The 18,548-nt window shown below is 43.6% G+C and overlaps 1 protein-coding gene across 2 annotated transcripts in view; it reads right to left on the reverse strand.

The window, feature by feature from the left end:
• Nucleotides 1–18,380, reverse strand: part of RAD51C (RAD51 paralog C) — a 581,015-nt gene extending 562,635 nt beyond the window's left edge. Inside the window, exon 1 of one of the 2 annotated variants that reach the window (XM_078679855.1) lies at nucleotides 18,173–18,358. In XM_078679855.1, the coding sequence (XP_078535981.1) occupies nucleotides 18,173–18,290 (118 nt within the window). In that variant the 5' untranslated portion in view covers nucleotides 18,291–18,358. Of the gene's footprint in view, nucleotides 1–18,172 lie in introns of both variants that reach the window. The other variant, XM_078679854.1, reaches the window with a different exon arrangement.
• Nucleotides 18,381–18,548: the final 168 nt, after the last annotated feature.

Raw genomic sequence — 18,548 nt, forward strand, 5'->3', positions numbered from 1 at the left:
CTCTAGAACTCTGGGATGGTCTGCCTCCACCGGATAACTGAATTTTCTGGGCTAGGTACATTGGTGTTTCGTAGTGGAGCACTTTGTGGGTAATACATGCCAGTTTAAGCTGAATTCTGGCTTCCTATGGTAGCCTGTTTAACACCTTTAAATGTGGTCGTATTTTCTTGAACCTGTTATGAGTCTTGCGGCCGCATTGAGACAGGCTTTTAGTGGTGCTGTGGAGATCTTAGGTAGTCCTGTTAATGTTGTACAGCCATATTCAATCCTTGATATGACTAAAGACTGATCTGCCAATTTGTGGTCTGACGTAGTACTGAGTGGTTTCAATTATCTAAGGTAGTTCAGGTGAAAACGGGCACTTTTCACCATTGATTTGATGGGAGCTTGCATGTCTAGGTTCATATCAAGCGTGATTCCTAGTGATTTGGTCAAGTCAACTAGGACAGGGGTGCAATATAGCGCTGTGATCAGTTTGGTCCACATCTGAGGAGCTTTTTCTGGGGATATTAATAGGAATTCCGTTTTTTGCATATTTAGTTTCAGATGACTGCTGGTTAACCAATGTAATGACACCTTTAAGGCATTATTCCTTGTCTTGATCCCCTCCAGCGAAGAGATCTTAATGTAGATCTGAGTGTCATCCGCGTACATGTGATAGGAGATGTTGGTGTGCTAGAGAATTTCTGTAAAGGGTTCGACATTTAGGTTGAATAGTGATGGAGATAAAGTTGAGCCTTGTGGAACTCCAATCGAATTTGGGGATTGCGCCTGGTTGACCATGAATCTTTGCGTTCTGTTCTGTAGGAAGGATTTAAACCATTTCAGCACATTTCCAGATAATCTCAATCTGTCTTCAAGCTGGGCTAGTAATTTTTCATGATGTACCGAGTCAAAAGCTGAAGACAGGTGAAGAAGAACTAGTAGACATATTTCATCGTGATCCAGTGCCTGTAGTGAATCATCCACTATATGTAGGATTGCTGTTTCCATACTGTGGCCTGGTCTGAATCCAGATTGTCAGTCGTCCAACAGACTGAATTTAGTGATGTGATGGCTCAGTTGTTGTTGTACGCATTTTTCAAGTAGTTTGGCTAGTATTGGAATATTGGTCACTGAATGAAAGTTGTTTGGGTCTGCCGGGTCCCCTGTAGGTTTTTTAATGATGGGGAGGACTTAACCTGTTTTTAGGCAATCTGTTAAGGCGCCTTGAGACAGTGAGGCATTGATTATTGTTGTCCATATGGGGACGACGATGTGGTTGATTCTTTTCAAGCATTTTGAGGGGAGGGGGTCATTGTAATGGTTATTTGGTTTTATATCGGAGAGAGTTTTGGCAATGGTATTCTGGTCATATAACTTGAAGGTCGACCATTGTGCTTTATTTTTCGTCATTGCTTGAGCCGTGTGCATGGTAACATCATTCTGTGATGATAACGGGCTAGACAGGTTGTCTGCTGCCATCCTGAGTTCCCTTTCTAAAGAGTTGGCGTGGTCTATAAAGAAGGCTGAGAATTCCTCACAGCTCAGTTGGGTTTTTATAGATTCCAGAGCAGATTTGGCCAATTTATTGGATTGTTGTTTTAACATCTCGAAGAGTTTCCGTGGTCTGTTTTTAGTATTATCCAGTTCAGATCTAAAGAATTCCTTTTTGGATCTGAGAATGCTTTTGTTGTAGTCGTTTCTAGTTTTCCTGTGAGTTTTTAGCTGGGGGAAGATGGGTGCTGTCTCCATTTCTTTCTGCTAGTCCCAGCCATCGCCTTTCTTCATTTAGTTTCCAATTAAACCAGGGATTTTTATCTTTCTCTGGAATTCTTTTCAGTCTTAGCGGCATGGTGGAGTGGATTATATTAGTCATTGAGGCATTGTAGTGATCCGCGAGTTCGCTTACGTTCATCATGTTGTTAAGCGGCATGGTGGAGTTGATTATATTCGTCATTGATGCATTGTAGTGATCCGTGAGTTCGCTTACGTACATCATGTGGTTAAGCGGGTTTAGATCCTTCTCACATTGTGCTACTAATTGCTCAACAATTGGGTCTCTAGTGTCCCGAATCCACTGTTTAAGTTTGACAGATTGTGTGGTCTTATTCTTTTTTATGGTAGATATATAGAAGGTTATAGCATGGTGATCCGACCAATCGTATGGAACAATTGAGTGAATTGTAATAGCCTTACCTCTAGAGATAACCCAGTCTAAAGTTGACCCTTTCGAGTGTGTTGGTAGTGTGCAGGCTTGAGTAAGGTTTAGGTCTGCTAAGAAATCTATGAGCACGGTGACCTGTTTGTCATTATTATAGTCCCAATTTAAATTAAAGTCACCTAGGAATATATTATTAGTGTGAATGTTAGAGTTAGCCGTGATGATTTCACTTAACTGGTCTATGAAGGGGCATTGTTACCTAGTGGATGGTAGAACGCATGCAAATTGCACCTTTAATTATCTACAGTTCTTCTAGCGAGACCGAGGTATTCACAAGACTCAAGGGGGTCGGACTGCAGTTGGGTAACAGAGATCAGAGCGATGTATGCAAGCGATACCACCTCCTGCTTTATTTAGTCTGTTTAGCCTCACAATGTTATATTTGGGAGGCATTAGTAGATCCATATAAGGGGAAGAAGAGACTCAGTGAGCCATGATTCGATTAAGATTGTCATGTCGACTGCCTGACTAATGATGAGGGCAGCAATGTATGAGGCATGTTTTACTGCTGAACGACAGTTGAGCAGTAGGCTTAGAGGTGGTTTCCCTGAGTTACCAGAGTTTATCTCTTGATTACTGGCGGTTAACTGTACTTGTTTTAGATTATTAAAATTGAGTTTTCTGTTATTGGGCAAGGTAGTTCTATTTGCCTCGATAGGGACTGATCTAATTTCCCCACCTCTACTGATGGATGTAGACTCATAGGAACGGAGTAGAGCATGGGTTTCATCATCCGACAGATATTTAAGATTTTTGTATGGCCGATATGGTCTATTTTATAAGGACATGGCTATCCATTTGCACTTTCCTTGAAGTTCATGCACCGATTCTTGATGAGCTTGCCTTTGGAGTGAGTACCTAGTGATTTCTAATATTTTCTTTATATTATCTGCTTTCCCAGCACTTGATTTGTAAGCCATCCTGTGTTTCACACTACATTGTCTCCTGTTCTTAAAACAAGACCACGCTCTACAAAAATTCAAGACAAGCTTCTATGACACTGACGTCTTCGCACACATACTAGGTGCCTTGGACTACATGTCATATGTGTACCATCTGCAGGCATGGCATAATTTTTACAGTAAAGTGTACAACCGTGTCATCCTACATTTTGCATCAGCAAGCACCTAGGTCAGAACTTCTAGGTATCAGGACAGGTACTGTTATAAGTAAGGAACCATATGTAATGTCCTTTGAAGTAAAAGGCAATTGTAACCGGTGCATTGCTGAAAGTAACTTTCTGAAATGCAGGGGATACGAGATACAATAATATATCATCTGTAATAATTGGAGTCACCATACATAAATATCATGGAAAACAGGTTTCGAAGGTGCAGTTTTGCAGAATAATACTGTATTTACTTACCCAATAAAAGTCCATGTCACACAGAATCCTTGTAGGTGTTAATACTTAATAAATAGTAGACACCAAATATTATAGCATGGTATGGGTATTATATTTGGTAATCCCTTCCCCCCCCCCAGTCCCACCGGAATAGGATGTGAAAGGTCATGACATAAAATGTACATAAACATAATATAATGACCTATGAAGTAAAAGGCAATTTCAACCGGTCAGTCGCTAATAGGGAACCCTTGAAAAGTAGGTGGTGTACAGCAATACATCAGCTGTAATATTGGTATCAACAGACAAAGACCATGGATAAGCGCAGTTTGAAAGAATAATACTGAATTCCTCTAGCTAAAATAGTATCCCAGTCGATGTTAATCCTTGATATCTATTGCATACCAAATATTACAGCACAGTAAGATATTTGGTATCGCACTCAAAAACAGAATATGAAAGCTTGTGGAATAATATAAAAGATGATCATTTCCTATCTAATAAAATGCAGCTTCAACTGTTCTGTGGCTAACCCTTAAAAAGTAGAAGACACACAATATTATTGCAATGCATAAGCCTTAATATTTGACATCCATAGAGTAGGGTATTGGAAAACACAATCAAGGGTGCAATCTGGGCAGAAAAATACTATACTCCTATCACCAATATAAGTCAAGTCAAGTCAAGTTTAAATTTGTATAGCGCACTACTCACCCAGAGGGTCTCAAGGCGCTTGAGGGAGGGGGGGAACTTTACTTGTCGAATAACCAAGTTTTTAGTTGTTTTCTGAAGGAGAGGTGGTTCTGTGTAAGGCGGAGGTGGGGAGAGAATTCCAGGTCTTGGCGGCTAAGTAGGAGAAGGATCTTCCCCCCATGGTGGATTTTTGGATGCGTGGAATTGCGGAGAGGGCTTGATTGGACGATCGTAGTTGGCGGGTGGGGGTGTAGAAGGACAGGCGCGTGTTCAGGTATTCTGGTCCTAGGTCGTAGAGGGCTTTGTGTGCGTGGGTGAGGAGACGGAACGTTATTCTCTTGTTGACGGGGAGCCAGTGGAGGTCTTTCAGGTGACCTGAAATGTGAGCTTGGTGGGGGATGTCTAGGATGAGTCTGGCTGAGGCGTTTTGGATGCGTTGTAGTTTGGCTGTGGTTCCGGCGAAGAGGGTGTTTCCGTAGTCCAGTCGGCTTGTGACCAGTGCATGGGTGACGGTCTTTCTTGTTTCGGTGGGGATCCAACGGAAGATTTTTTTGAGCATATGTAGGATGTTGAAGCATGATGATGAGACGGCGTTGACTTGTTTGGTCATCGAGAGGGAGGAGTCCAGGATGAAGCCCAGGTTACGTGCGTGGTCCGTTGGTATGGGTGCGGTTCCTAGGGCCGGTGGCCACCATGAGTCGTCCCAGGCGGAGGGGGATGATCCTAAGATGAGGACTTCCGTTTTGTCCGAGTTCAGTTTTAAACGGCTGTTCTTCTTCGACTCGGCTACTTCTTTCATCCCTTCGTGTAGGTTGGTTTTGGTGGTGTTTGGGTCTTTGGTGAGGGAGAGGATCAGCTGGGTGTCGTCTGCGTAGGAGATAATGTTGAGGTTGTGTTGGCGCGCGATGGATGCGAGGGGACTCATGTATACGTTGAAGAGGGTGGGACTGAGTGAAGATCCTTGTGGTACGCCGCAGATGACTTCGGTGGCCTCTGATTTAAAAGGGGGGAGGCGGACTCTCTGGGTTCTTCCAGCGAGGAAGGAGATGATCCAGTGCTTTTCCTTGTATTCAGACGTTGCTGAGGGGTTGTATAAGGGTGTTATGACAGACTGTGTCAAAGGCTGCGGAGAGGTCAAGTAGGATGAGGGCAGCTGTTTCTCCGTTGTCCAGTAGAGTGCGAATGTCGTCTGTGGCTGAGATGAGGGCGGTCTCGGTGCTGTGTTTGGCTCGGAAGCCGGACTGTGAAGGGTCGAGGGATTTGTTGGATTCGAGGAAGGCGGCGAGTTGACTGTTGACGGCTTTCTCAATGACTTTGGCAGGGAATGGGAGGAGCGAAATGGGGCGGTAGTTCTTAAGTTCAGTGGGGTCTGCTATGGGTTTCTACAAGAGTGCGCTGAGTTCGGCATGTTTCCAGCTTTCCGGGAAGGTAGCGGAGTTGAGGGAGCAGTTGATGACGTCTCGGAGATGGGGTGCGATAATGGAGTCTGCTTTGTTGAAAATGTGGTGGGGACATGGGTCGGTTGGTGATCCTGAGTGGATGGTGTTCATCAGGCAGATGGTGTCTTCAGTGGTGATAGGGTTCCAGGCGCAAAGGTTGTTGGAGGAGGGTTTTAGTTCGGAGGTGGGTGGGGTGGACTGGTCTCCAAAGCTGTTATGTATGTCAGCGATTTTGTTGTGGAAGAACGAGGCTAGAGAGTCGCAGAGGTCTTGGGAGGGAGTGATGTCATTGGTGCCGGCTGTGGGGTTGGTAAACTCTTTGACGATGTTGAATAGTTCCTTGCTGTTGTGGGCGTTGTTGTCGAGTCGATCCTTGAATGCTTATTTTTTTGGTGGATCGGATCAGTTGGTGGTGTTTTCGGGTGGCGTTCTTGAAGGTGGCCAGGTTGTCAGTGGTTGGGTTTTTTCGCCAGGCTTTCTCGAGGGTGCGACAGATCTTCTTGGATTTCTTAAGGTCATCATTAAACCAGGGGGCTTTTTTGCTGCCTTGCTTGATTTGAAGGTTTTTCAAGGGTGCTAATTCGTCAGCGCTGTGGGTGATCCATTGTGTGAGGTTGGTGGCTGCTTGGTTTGGGTCAGATGATTTAGCAGGAGGGTTTTGGTGAAGCGATGTGAAGAGCTGGTCGGTTGTAATTTTGTTCCAGTTTCTCCGGGGAATTGGTTGTGGGTGGTTGTGGGTCGTAGTCTTTTTGTAGTTGAAGTGAACGCAACTGTGGTCCGTCCAATGGAGAGCTGTGGTGTGGTTAAAGGAGATGTGCTTGCTGGAGGTGAAGATTTGGTCGAGCGTGTGGCTGGCATAGTGGGTGGGGGTGTCAACAAGTTGTTTGAGTCCGAGATTGGCGAGGTTGTCCAGAAGGGTGGTGGTGTTGCTGTCGTTGTTCTTTTCCAGGTGGAAGTTGAGGTCTCCCAGTAGAATGTAGTCCTCGGAGGGGAGGGCGTGTGGGCTAATGAAGTCAGTGATGTCTTCGCTGAATTGTGTGCGGGGTCCTGGTAGCCTGTAGATGAGGGTGCCTCTGAGTGTGGTCTTGGGGTCGGTGTGGATCTGGAAGTGAAGGTGTTCGGCTGCTTTGAGGGTGTCGTCGGAACTGGTTGTGATGCGGATGGTGTTCTTATGGACGATGGCGATGTCTCCTCCTGTTTGGTTGATGCGGTCCTTTCGGATGATCTTGTAGCCGTCCGGGATGGCTATGGCGATGTCGGGTGTTGATGAGGCGTTCATCCAGGTTTCTGTAAGAAAGGCGACGTCCGGCGATGTGGTGTCGAGTAGGTTCCAAAGTTCAATGGCGTGTCTGTGGACCGAGCGGGTGTTGAGCAGGATGCACTTCAGGTGGTTAGTGTCGGAGCTCTGTTTGGAGTTTGTGGATTTGGTGTGGGTCCTGATGCAGTCGAACTTGCAGGAGTGGCAGGTGAAGGGTCCATGGGTGTGTCCTGGGGCGGCTTCGTAGCAGTTTGTGAGTTGGCCGGGGTGAAGTGCTGAGAGGGTAGCGGTGTCGTACGTTATGCGGGTGGAGTGGATTTTGCGGGGACCAGGGTGTCTGGCGCTGGGCGCGGTCCAGGCCGGACAGGCGTAGACGGGCTTACCTTTGGCGCGCCCGATGCGCGTGAACGCTGCGCGTCTGTTGCTCTGACATATGTAGATAGTGGAGGGGGGCGGAGCGAGGGAGGAGCAGCTGGGAGGCGGCAGCGGGGTGGAGAGATGGGCTAGGAGTCACAACAACAAAATGGCAGCACAAACAAAAAGCGAAACAGGATGAGATTGGGGCACAACCGGAATAACGCTATGATCTGGGCAGTGGTACCGGCACAATCAGGCACAAATAATTTTGCAGGTAATGCGAGCAGTGCAACAATTACTAATTAACAGCAGTGAGCAGTAAGCAGTATGGCGCTACGATACCAAGCACAAATAATGTAACAGGCAATGCGAGCAGTGCTCAATTAATAATTAGCAGCAATGAGCGGTGAGCAGTAAGCGCTACGATACCGGGCAGCAATGAGGAGTATAGCGCTACGAAGTCAGGATGATCAGGGAGCGTGAGGAGCGACCGCTTCAAAGCAAGCCAGGACGGTCACGGTCACGAGCAAGCCATAAGGCCATGTCAAATTACATCCCTGCAAGTGTTAAACCTTGAGGATATCAAATATAACCCTGAAATGGGCTATTATATTTGTTATTCCTCAAAGGAAGCAAATATAAAAGCGTGGAGAATAATATAAAAAGTGAGTAAATACATTGTAACTAGGGATCCTGGTTTTATGGTATTTTATTTATTAACATTTCCGTCTGTATTTATCCATATTTATTTTTTGGTCGTCTTATTGATATTTATCCATATTTATTTTGTGTTTTGAGAATAAATGGAGTCGTAAAATGGTATATTTCTACATTCATTTAACTCTTAGACGTGCACTCATATGTGGAAGCCTGTCGCGTTTTAGCATATTAAGTAGCCACATATGACAAAACTACACCCATCGGTGCAGATTAGCTTAATACTACAAATATATGATAACATATGCTTGTATTTAAGGAAATCTGATCCAGCCTGTGTAACTCCCTGTGTGTCTATCCGCTCAGCTTTTACCTGGAATCATGAAATTCAGCATAAAGAGTCCTTCACTAAAAGCAACATTTTCAGTATTTTTCCGCTTTTAAAAATAGATACAGACAGGAAACACATTGTTTTATGTCTGTGTTTATCTGTAAAAATGGAAAACTGAGAGCCTTAATTGTAATCTATCAAATAAAAGGCAACTTCAACTGTTCTATGGATAAAAGCTGACCCTTGAAAAGGTAGGGGATACAAAAGATAGCAATGCAGGAGGTATATTTTGTTTCCCCATATAAAACATATAGGAAAACATAAGGAAGGGTGCAATTGTCTGAGTAATGTACATTAAACATTAGACCAATTAAAAGATGCCAGACACCGAAACCGCCCTGTAAGTATTAACCCAAGAGTAAATGGAATATTAAATATATAATTTACACAAAATAACTGAAGGATGAGTTGAAAAATGTGCTACTTGCCTGGAAAGCAGAAATGAACACAAGAAATACATGACTAACAGGCTCTATTTAAAGGAATGGCGATAGGCAGCCTGTACAGGGCACATGACAGGATCTCTTCCCACAGTTTCTTCTCCAAGCCTCCCCATCACCTCTTGGACACAAAAGTCCAGAAGTGTTCACAAGATATCAATGTATTTCTCCAGAAGGGCCTTCACAAATGGCCACACCAGTCAAAGATTTAACCATACTAATTTATAACAACCCACAGGGTGTAGCAGACAGAATTGGGCACAATATGGCAGAGGTTGCCTCTAAAATAAATGTGAAATAATACAGAAGTGATGAAGTCTAGAAATGGAAGTAGTATGAAAGATATAGGCTCCAAAGCTCACCAAATAAGTTCCACATGCGACCTTAAGAAAGGCTTAAAGAGCTGAAACAACGCTTTAGATGTGGCCTTCCAAACCAGACAACACAGCAGATTTTGGTTCTAGAACCAAAACACACTACTGTACTGTAGAGGCTTCTAGAAATGAACACAATATAAATGAGGCCTTCACAACTGACACATACTACATTTAATGCCTTTCCACTTGCACACTGTACTTGCATCATAACCTCCTTCTACTAGTAATAAACAAACCATTCTTATGTGCAGCAACACTCAGCGGATCGTGCACCACCACGCCATCATATTTTGTACTGGAATAATCATATCCAACTTAAGCCAGTCACTAAAATATACCCTCTCAACCATGAACCCCAAAGGGCACACATTAAACTGACAAAAATTGGAATACTTCTCAACCTTTCAGTTATGCAGCGCTAAATAAATAATGCAACCAGTCCACCCAGAAGAGTGCTTTAGGACTTTAAAGACGTATAGAAGCCTACGTAAGTGTCCATATAGTACTATGCAATAATTATCTCACCCCCTACAACCAACATTCCTCTAGTTTTCTCCATTTTCATCTCATGTTATTTTTTTATTTTGAATTTGTGCCAAATGTGGAATATAAAATGCATGTGCTGCAACCAATGATGGCCCTTGACTAGCTGCCAGCAATTCGAACTAAACAGACGTGCATTGTTACTAAAATCCAATGACCGGTCTAGTCTAATGAGTTCTTTAATTTACATTTTTTTAAATGCCTATGTTTTTGCCTTGAATTTGGTATGCACTTAAATGGGCACCCTATCCAAGTGCCTAGTTTACCTATGTACGTAACTGTGTCTTCTTACATATATGTACATGAGAGAAGCTAACACTGCTGCTGCCTGGAAAGTATTGATTTTATGACAAGACTGGAGGCTAGCATTATGCTTATCACTTTTATTGCGAGCTCCTTGCAGCACTCCAAAGCAAAACATCTTCAACACATAAAATTACAGAATTTAGGATGTCCAGATTACACATAAAACCTCTGTCACAGCAGCAGTTTACATCTTTTATATGCTGGTCCTTGACAGATAAGAATCATCTCATTGCTATATTGTCGTATTATGGTAGAAAATAGTGTTTAAATTGCATACCTTTAAGAAATATATATGATGTAATTTACTGTTTTTGTAGTTAAGTGAAGTTGGATTTATAGTTAATTATGTGGCGTTTATGAGTATTTTAAAAGTAATTTTTGGTGGTTTCATTGTTTTTGCCCTTAGAAAACACAATTTAAGGGTTAAATCACAATTAGGTTAGTAAAAAGTGTAGTTTAGTTTAAGTGGGTTTAATTTTAAAATAACGAAAAGAAATTACAGTTGCGCCGCAAGCGTCTTGCGGCGTAGTGAAAAGGTCCCGCGCAATGAAAGGGGTTAGACTCAAAAGACCCCCTAAAGCACGTTATGATTCCTTGTGGGATGTTAGTCTAACTTTCTAAGTATTTGATTCTTGGCAAGATAATTCATTCTGATCTCTTAAACAGATTTCGTTAAATTGGTGACTTTACTTTGCCTTGTTTCTTTCAAACAAGTTTCAGATATAAAGGTTCTTGACTAATCTAACAGATTTTATTCTAATGAGGGCATACATTTCGACATTTGGAAGTTAGCAGAGATCTATCAATATTTGGGGTCCACTTATCTGGGGCAATGTCTAGCAACATTTTCTGGTCAGGTGGATCTCTTTCAGTGATTCTTAGAACAGCTGACTGGTCGAACGCAAACACCTTTGCCAAATTTGACTTAAGACCAATGGAGCATGTTAGCAATGTAGCTCTTAGTAGCTTTGAACATGCATAATGGTAGCCTCCGGTCTTGTAATGAAATGACGATTCTCCAATTATTATGCAGAGAGCATCTTGATTTCATTAAAGACATACGGAGGCCAACATTATCCCACCCTCCACACCCAAAATATGAGGAGAGAAGGGATAAAATGTTTTGAGTTTAAGCTTGCTAAATGTCTACGTTTATAACATGCTTATCACGCACTGTTTTACGTCCTATTATTTAATCTTGCTCTTATTTCAGATAATTCCACCTAGGATTGGGATATGCAACATATGTATCAACATGGTTTTTCAAACCTTCTTCATTTCCTTGGTACCAGAGATGTATTCCTTTCATACTTGTTTGTTCGCAGTTTAAAGAGGAAGGTAGCCCTGTGCATTATACTTGTTCATGAACATTCTATATGTTTATGATGTATTAATGTTCTTTAAAGGACTGCATGTTTGTGCAGCAAATAAAAGTATATAATGGTATGTTGCACTGCATTTTACTGGTTAGTGCCTCTGCACGCTCTCTCGCTGCTCTTCAGTGTAAAATTGCAAGTGCTCCTACTGTAAATTGTGTTTATAGATTGGCGATTCCATGTTTGGCTTATTTTATTTGGTGATTCCATGTTTGGCTTATTTTATTTACTATCAAGTCCCTAGTATAATGCACTGTGTGTGACCAGGGCCTGGAAATAAAAGCGGCTAGTGGGCCTGCAGCACTAATTGTGCCACTCACACAAGCATACTTTCAAAGGTGTCTCCGACCTGCCACTGCAGTGTCTGCATGCCGTTTTTACTGCCATGTCGACCTAGCAAGGGCCCCCACTTGCCAGGTCCCAACCTTCCCTTTTCTTACATGAAAGGCACCACTCAGGTAGGCCTAAGGTACCCCCTGGGCAGGGTGCAGTGTAAGTGGAAGGTAGAAAGTGTAATGGTGTGTGGGACATGTCCTAATAGTGGAATACTGCCAATTTAGTTTTTCACTATTACAATCTGTCCCATATGCTAACATAGGAGTTGCTTTGTAACATCTAACAAGTATAAGATCCCCAGCGAAGTCCAAGTAAAGCGCTCCCAGTGCGCCAAAATGCTGCAAAAATCTTGTTAAGGTCCTGGAGATGACAAGAAGCAAAAGGGTCCCAAAAGTCCTTTAGGAATCAAGGGGGCACTGCAGGGCCCAGGGAGTCAAGCCTTCATGGCAGCCCCCCTGGGCCCCAGCAGCAGCACGCTCCGGCAGGAACAGCACACCAAGACTGAACAACTTCATGGGGTCACAGCCCCTACATTTATATCACAAAATCCCTTTGTGTCACAGCACAGGGCTTGGGAATACCAGTCAGAACTGGTTTAGGGGGGATTTGGAGCACTTAGTTTTGCCCAGCTCCTCTCCCCTTTGTCAGGTGGGGGCTCAGTGATTAGACACACCCCAGGCGGTGGAGCCAGCATTGTACAGCCTGGGCACAGTCCTTGAGTCAGGGGATCTCTCCTACCACTACCCTCAATCCAGGTGTCCCTTTCAGCCCAGCTGACTCACCCTGCCCCTCCTGGAGCAACCCACACCTCTCAGCTCCGGTCACTCACCAGCCAGACATGTAATTCACATCAGGCAGGCAGACACATAGCACACAGAAATGCCAACTTCTAAAAGTGGCATTTTTCCACCAGTCACCATAAATCTGCGCACACCATTGAGCAGCATTTATCCTCATGAGTTCATACATACTAAACTCGACCCTGCACTCCTCTCATACCAGGAATTAACATGGACACACTTATCCCCCATGCATTCCTATGGGAGGGCAGGCCAATCTCACCACACGCACTCAGAGAGTGCACGCACTTTATACTGGACCACAGTGCTAAAGTGCCGAGAGGTTTAAAACCACTACCACCATGTCAGAGCTGAAGGCGAAAAGTTCAGGGGTGAACCTGCCAAAAAGGGCCAAGTCCAACAGAGGTCCCCTTTTGGCAATTTCAGGTTTGGTTTCCACCTTCTACTAGAGATGTCAATAGATTATCCCATGCTTTGTCCAGTCTTTCCGTATCTCCTATCACATCCCAACAGTTACAGACATTCTCTCATCCTCAACACCCTCTTACTGTCTGCTTGGAAGTTAGCGGGACGAGCCAATCTTTTTGACAAAGGCTGCAGAGTATATGAGCAAATCCTGGGCTCCAGACACTACAAAGGCCTATAAGTCAGCCGGGGCTGCATAGGCAAGCTGGTATATGGGGGCCAAAATGATTCAGAAAAGGGGGTGGTGATGAACCAGGGACAGACTAATTTGCATATAGCCAGGTTCTGAGCTGGGATGGGGCAGAGAGATAAATAACGGTGATGGATCAAGCCCTGATCTTTGGACTGGGTAAGAGTGGTCTGCTTAATTCAGACACTCTGTTCATCACCACCCCCTTTTCTGTATCGTATATGGGGGCAGCACATGCCACCTATGTAGTAAATTTCCTGGCCTCCCTTGCTTGCGGAGAAAAAACTAAGGGGCATCTCTACAAGAAAGTGCCGCAGCGTGGCACCGCAAGCCCTTTGGCTGCGCCACGCTGCAGCACTTTCAGAGCACAGGAATGCGACATATCTACAATGATATGTCGCATTCCTGTGCTCTCTCCTTTGCTGGCGCAGAAACAGCTGCCTGCGCCATGAGGAGATTGCTTTTATGAAGGAAGGGGCCCCTTCCTGCACAAAAGCAATCAATGCAGGCATTTTCCTCTTTCAATGCCTGCTGTAGAATGCAGCACGCATTAAAAGAGGAAAAAATAAGGAGAAATGAAAACAATTCTCCTCATTTCGCTTGGCTACGCCACCCCTATGGTGGTGCAGCAAAGTGATGCATTTCCAGGTTTACGATTTCTCGTACATCTGGAAATGCATCAGGGGACATGGGTGTTGCGTGGGAATACCCACAGCAACACCCAGGTCCCGCCCCTAACACGCAAAGGGCTGCATGAACAGGGGCGATATTTACAAGCACAGGTGAAGTCACGCAGGGTGACTTTACCTGTGCTTGTAAATATCCCTTAGCAGGCTGCGCCACCGGTGCGTCACGCAACGTGATGCACCGGCGGTGCATGGGACTTGTAAATCTGCCCCTTACTGTACAGATCCAGAACCCTATCCAATTATTCTAGAGTTGATAGAAAACCAGTGGGAGGGCATCCAATGGTGTGCCGTCTGTTAAAGGGAGTAACATTTTGTAAATGCTGCTATCGCCCTTCCTAAATAGTCCGTTATGAGATGTTAATTTGGTTTTGAAATTTCAGTTTTATACCCTTTCTTTCCTGACCATCCTCAACTATGTGTGGGCAATTGTTTGAAACTGCATGAACAACAAACTATTCATCTTGGAATGTCCTCCAAAACCCAACACCTCAATTCTTTAAAAAATAAAAAAAAAAGTCCCCTATCCTGGCTCATTTGCTTAAGTGGGTCATGTCCTTCGCTTGGATTGATACCTCCATTTTTGGAGCCCACTCCTCTAGGGGGGCCATGGCTTCCAAGGCCTTTTGGGCAGGTTCTCGTCTAGAGGACATTCGGAGATCGGCCGATTGGTCAAATGTTAATACTTTTTGTACCTTTTGTTGCAATCCTATACATACTTCTTCCACTGTGGTGATAAATATGCTTTAAACAAGCATAATAGAAGCCTCTGTGACTTGCTATAAAATCTAGACTTTCCTAGTCATACGTAGGAAAGGCTTAATTTTATTAAAGGCACAGAGGCGAATATTATCCCACCACAACATTTTACTAACAATGTTCTTTCCCACCTTACAGTTACCGGTGCTTCAAAAACGACAGCTACATGATTCACCTGCTACTTCTTCCAACTCCAGGATTCCAGTTGGTTCTTCTCCACGTCTTTCCTGCCATGGTCTTATTCCTACAGAAGCTCTCCTTCCTGGATCCAGACTCTTGGACTTTACCCAGGAATTGTTTACCCTTGTGTTGGTTGTTTTGCTATTTTTTCTCATTTTACCACTATTCCATTCCTCTTCATGACTTCTTGCATAAGAAAAGAGGACTGTTTGCACTCATGATGGATGTTATAAGCCATGTTGTGTTCCGATTGGTGGTTATGTTGAACAAATACTCTGTCCCCATTGGCTGTTGTGTCTAATGTTTTTTTTAGTTAACTGCTGCTATTGAAAATAAAGTTATGAAGGCATATTACTCGCCTCTGTGTCTTTAATAAAATTAAGACTTTCCTTTGTAAGACTAGGAAAGTGTAGATTCTTCAATGCTAATCAATTAAATGTTGCCCTGAATATCTGGAATCAGGCAATACCAAATGTACATAGGTCTTCCTAAGCAATGTAGTCTGCAAAATCAATTATGTTTAACACTGATAACTAATTTGTATCAAAATTACATATTTTCTAATTCTCTATAACCTAAGAAATAGAAATGCAGCTGTGCAACCCAGGCTGCCCTCACAGTGATTGGCTGGTCAGAAGAATGTGCCGAGATCTGTCATATTTGTAGCATTTATTCTCCAAAACATGGTTAATTCGCCCCAGTCTCCACTGTCAAGGCTTGCCCCCACTTGTGCTTCTAGGGATCTCCTGAGCATGGGGGTTCAATGCATACATGGATTTGAGCATTAAACAACAGCAAACTTGTTTTTATTGGGGTGGAGTAAGTGATGACTTCAGCATTTTTTTTGCAGTTTTATATAGCAAGAACTTGGCCCAAAGGGCACTGGAGAACTTCACATGAGCACAGGGTACATTACAAAAGGACATATTTTGGGGGGAGGGGGAGGAACAAGAAGATTAAGTAATTTGCCAGAAACACAGGAAGTAGAACCAACGCAGGACTCAAACCTGGTTTACCAGGTCCAAAGTAAGACAGGAAGGAATATCATTTGGCCAGAGACCCTGAGATATTTACCACCCGAACTATCTCCAGGGCTTTAAGTGGGCCGGGTCCCTCCTCGTCTTAGACCCAGTAGTAATTTTAAACGAACATTGAAACAGGTCCCTTTTTTTGGGGGGTATGGGGAGTTTTATATAGCACAAACTAGACCTAAAGGTATCAGAGCACTTTTCATTAGCAGCAGTTAGTTATGTTACAGATGGACACATTTTGCTAGGCACGGGGAGATTAAGTGATTTGCCCAGAATCACAGGATGTGGAGCGCCCTGCTGAGACTTGAACCCGATTCCCAAGCTCCGAGGTCGACCGCTCTAGCCTTAAGACCACATCCTCTCCTTTCGGGCCCTGTGCTCATGTCCTCAACTTTTCATGTAAGAGCAATAATCCATTGCTGAACAAGGAGTGTAAAAACGTGAAGGTAATCCATGTCTTTCCTGCTTAAATTTCACATTCTTGCATTCCCTACGAGTATTTGTTTTTTCCAGGGTGCTGTGTCATGGAATTTTTCAGGCAGCATATCACTCGTCTATTGTATAATTTTAATGGAGTTGCATCCTGGTGTTTGTTATAGGCCACAATTCAGTTGTGGCTGAAGGCAGTTTCTCTCTGCGCTAGTCAGTGGGGCAAAAAGGTGTTAAGAATACGTGGTCATCCAATCTTTGGCCTCTCTGCAAAGTGCACAGAGCAATTGTCAAGTATGTCAGTTGCAGTTATGATTGTCCGGTGCCTCTGTCCAGTAATGTCTTGTGATACAATAACCAAGATGCATTTGACTCACTTTCAATTAACTCCAACACACATCTGCAGGGCCCAACGCGGGGGTAAACATAGGTAAACCGCGTCCATCCACTAGTTTCACAGACTTGGCGTCATCGACCCTTTCGAGTAGTTGGGTCCCACTGAAATATGCTGAATCATCAGTGTCATTTTCAGACACCGGGACACATTCAGCAACACCTGCACATGGTCTGCTTTCCTTCTGAGCAGCAACATACAGGCGGCAAGGGGGCTTTGTTCTTTTAAGTTTCAGGTGGGCCCAAAACAAAGTCTAAGTTCAGGGGCCATTAGGCCTCCTTTTGTTCGAGTAACATGGCTGGGAGCTATCTGGAACCTCACACCTAGATGGAAATGCAATAGAGGGGAAACAAAGCACACAACTTCTTATTACTTTACAAGTACTTAAGAGAGGCATGTCTTTGACTTTGTTCAGTCCCTGTATATAAGAGATATGAATGCGCTGCAAGAATGTCAGACGTGCTGGTCTTTTCCAATACTTATACATTTGATTTAAATACCACTATTTTGTTTTGTTTCTTTTATAGCGCTATTCATGCCAAAGCAGGGTGTCAAAGCGCATCACATCCCACATACACATTATAGACTGACAATAAATTAAATAAGTGTGTAACTCAACGTATAGGATGTGTTACGTCAGATAGCGGCAGTTACAAAGTGTAGGAGTAACTGTCCTTCATAGCTCACTGTGCCATATTTGAAAGATTACAATCTGCTTTGTGAACTGTAAGTAACAACAGATTCTCTGTGCAAATGCAGTAACCCACTTACCTATCTAAATAAAATAAAATCTGTCATTTACCAGGAGACGCGTTAAACCTCAATACTCATTGGATTCAAAACTGGCACCAGACAAAACACATATCGCTCCAGCAAATGCATTAACCTGTAGAGTTGCCTTACCATTTACCATTATTATCTCCTGAGATTTACTGGGCAAACAAAGATCTCTGCAGCAGGTGCCTTTATCTTAAAATGCAAACTTTGCAATCAATTGAGCATAGCAGATTTACAGCCACATTTATCCTTGCTGACAATTTCTTTCTGGCAGAGTTGAAATAAAAAAAGAAAGGTATAAATTGAGGCCAGGTTGTGTCACTTTTCTGGCACAACCATGACACAAAATCTCATTGGTTAAATCTCTTAATGAGCTTAAATGCCCTCATAATAGAACAACTAAACGAATGTATGGTCTTACTTTGTGTGATGTCATTCCCTGTGATGTCACTTGCCTACTCCCAAATTAGTTAGCCCCCCCCCCACTTCTGTTTTTTAGGACGTGTGCCCTCGGCGTATTTCACTCTACTCAAAATCCTGTTGCATTAAGTCTAGTACTGCTATTACTAATACGTTATTACCATTACCATACTGGTTGCGTAATTAAGTTCGTCCTCTGTAACGATAATCACGCCTTATGCAATACTCCTTTTCTATTCTATAGCGCTCTAACACATTTGGTAATGTCGGCGCTCTATATAAAATGCACAAATACATAAATAATAACTTGGTAATGGTACCTTTGCTGAGTTCGCAAGCACTGACTTCTAGAAGGTCTTGAGCACTCTGGAAGCCGGCGCTGATAAGCTTCACTTTTACCGCCGGGGGAAGCGGGAAGCTGCCGACGTCCCTCTGCATGGTTCAAGATAAGGAGGTCCCACAGAACCTACTAATGACAGCGAAGCTCTGACATACAACACCTCCCGCCCTAGCACAATTTGTAAATCGAGCATCACCGAAGCCGTGGAAATAGAAGAAAGACTGCAAACGAACATAACTACTGAAGAAGTCTCTGTGAGTAAACAGGGCTGCCATCTTGGGAAAAAAAATGTAGACGATACAGAATGGATGCAAGGTGAAAGCTGTGTTTTTCTCTGGCCGAAATGGAGAGATGTA

This window comes from Lissotriton helveticus, chromosome 3_1, assembly GCF_964261635.1.
Source record: "Lissotriton helveticus chromosome 3_1, aLisHel1.1, whole genome shotgun sequence".
NCBI lineage: Eukaryota > Metazoa > Chordata > Amphibia > Caudata > Salamandridae > Lissotriton > Lissotriton helveticus.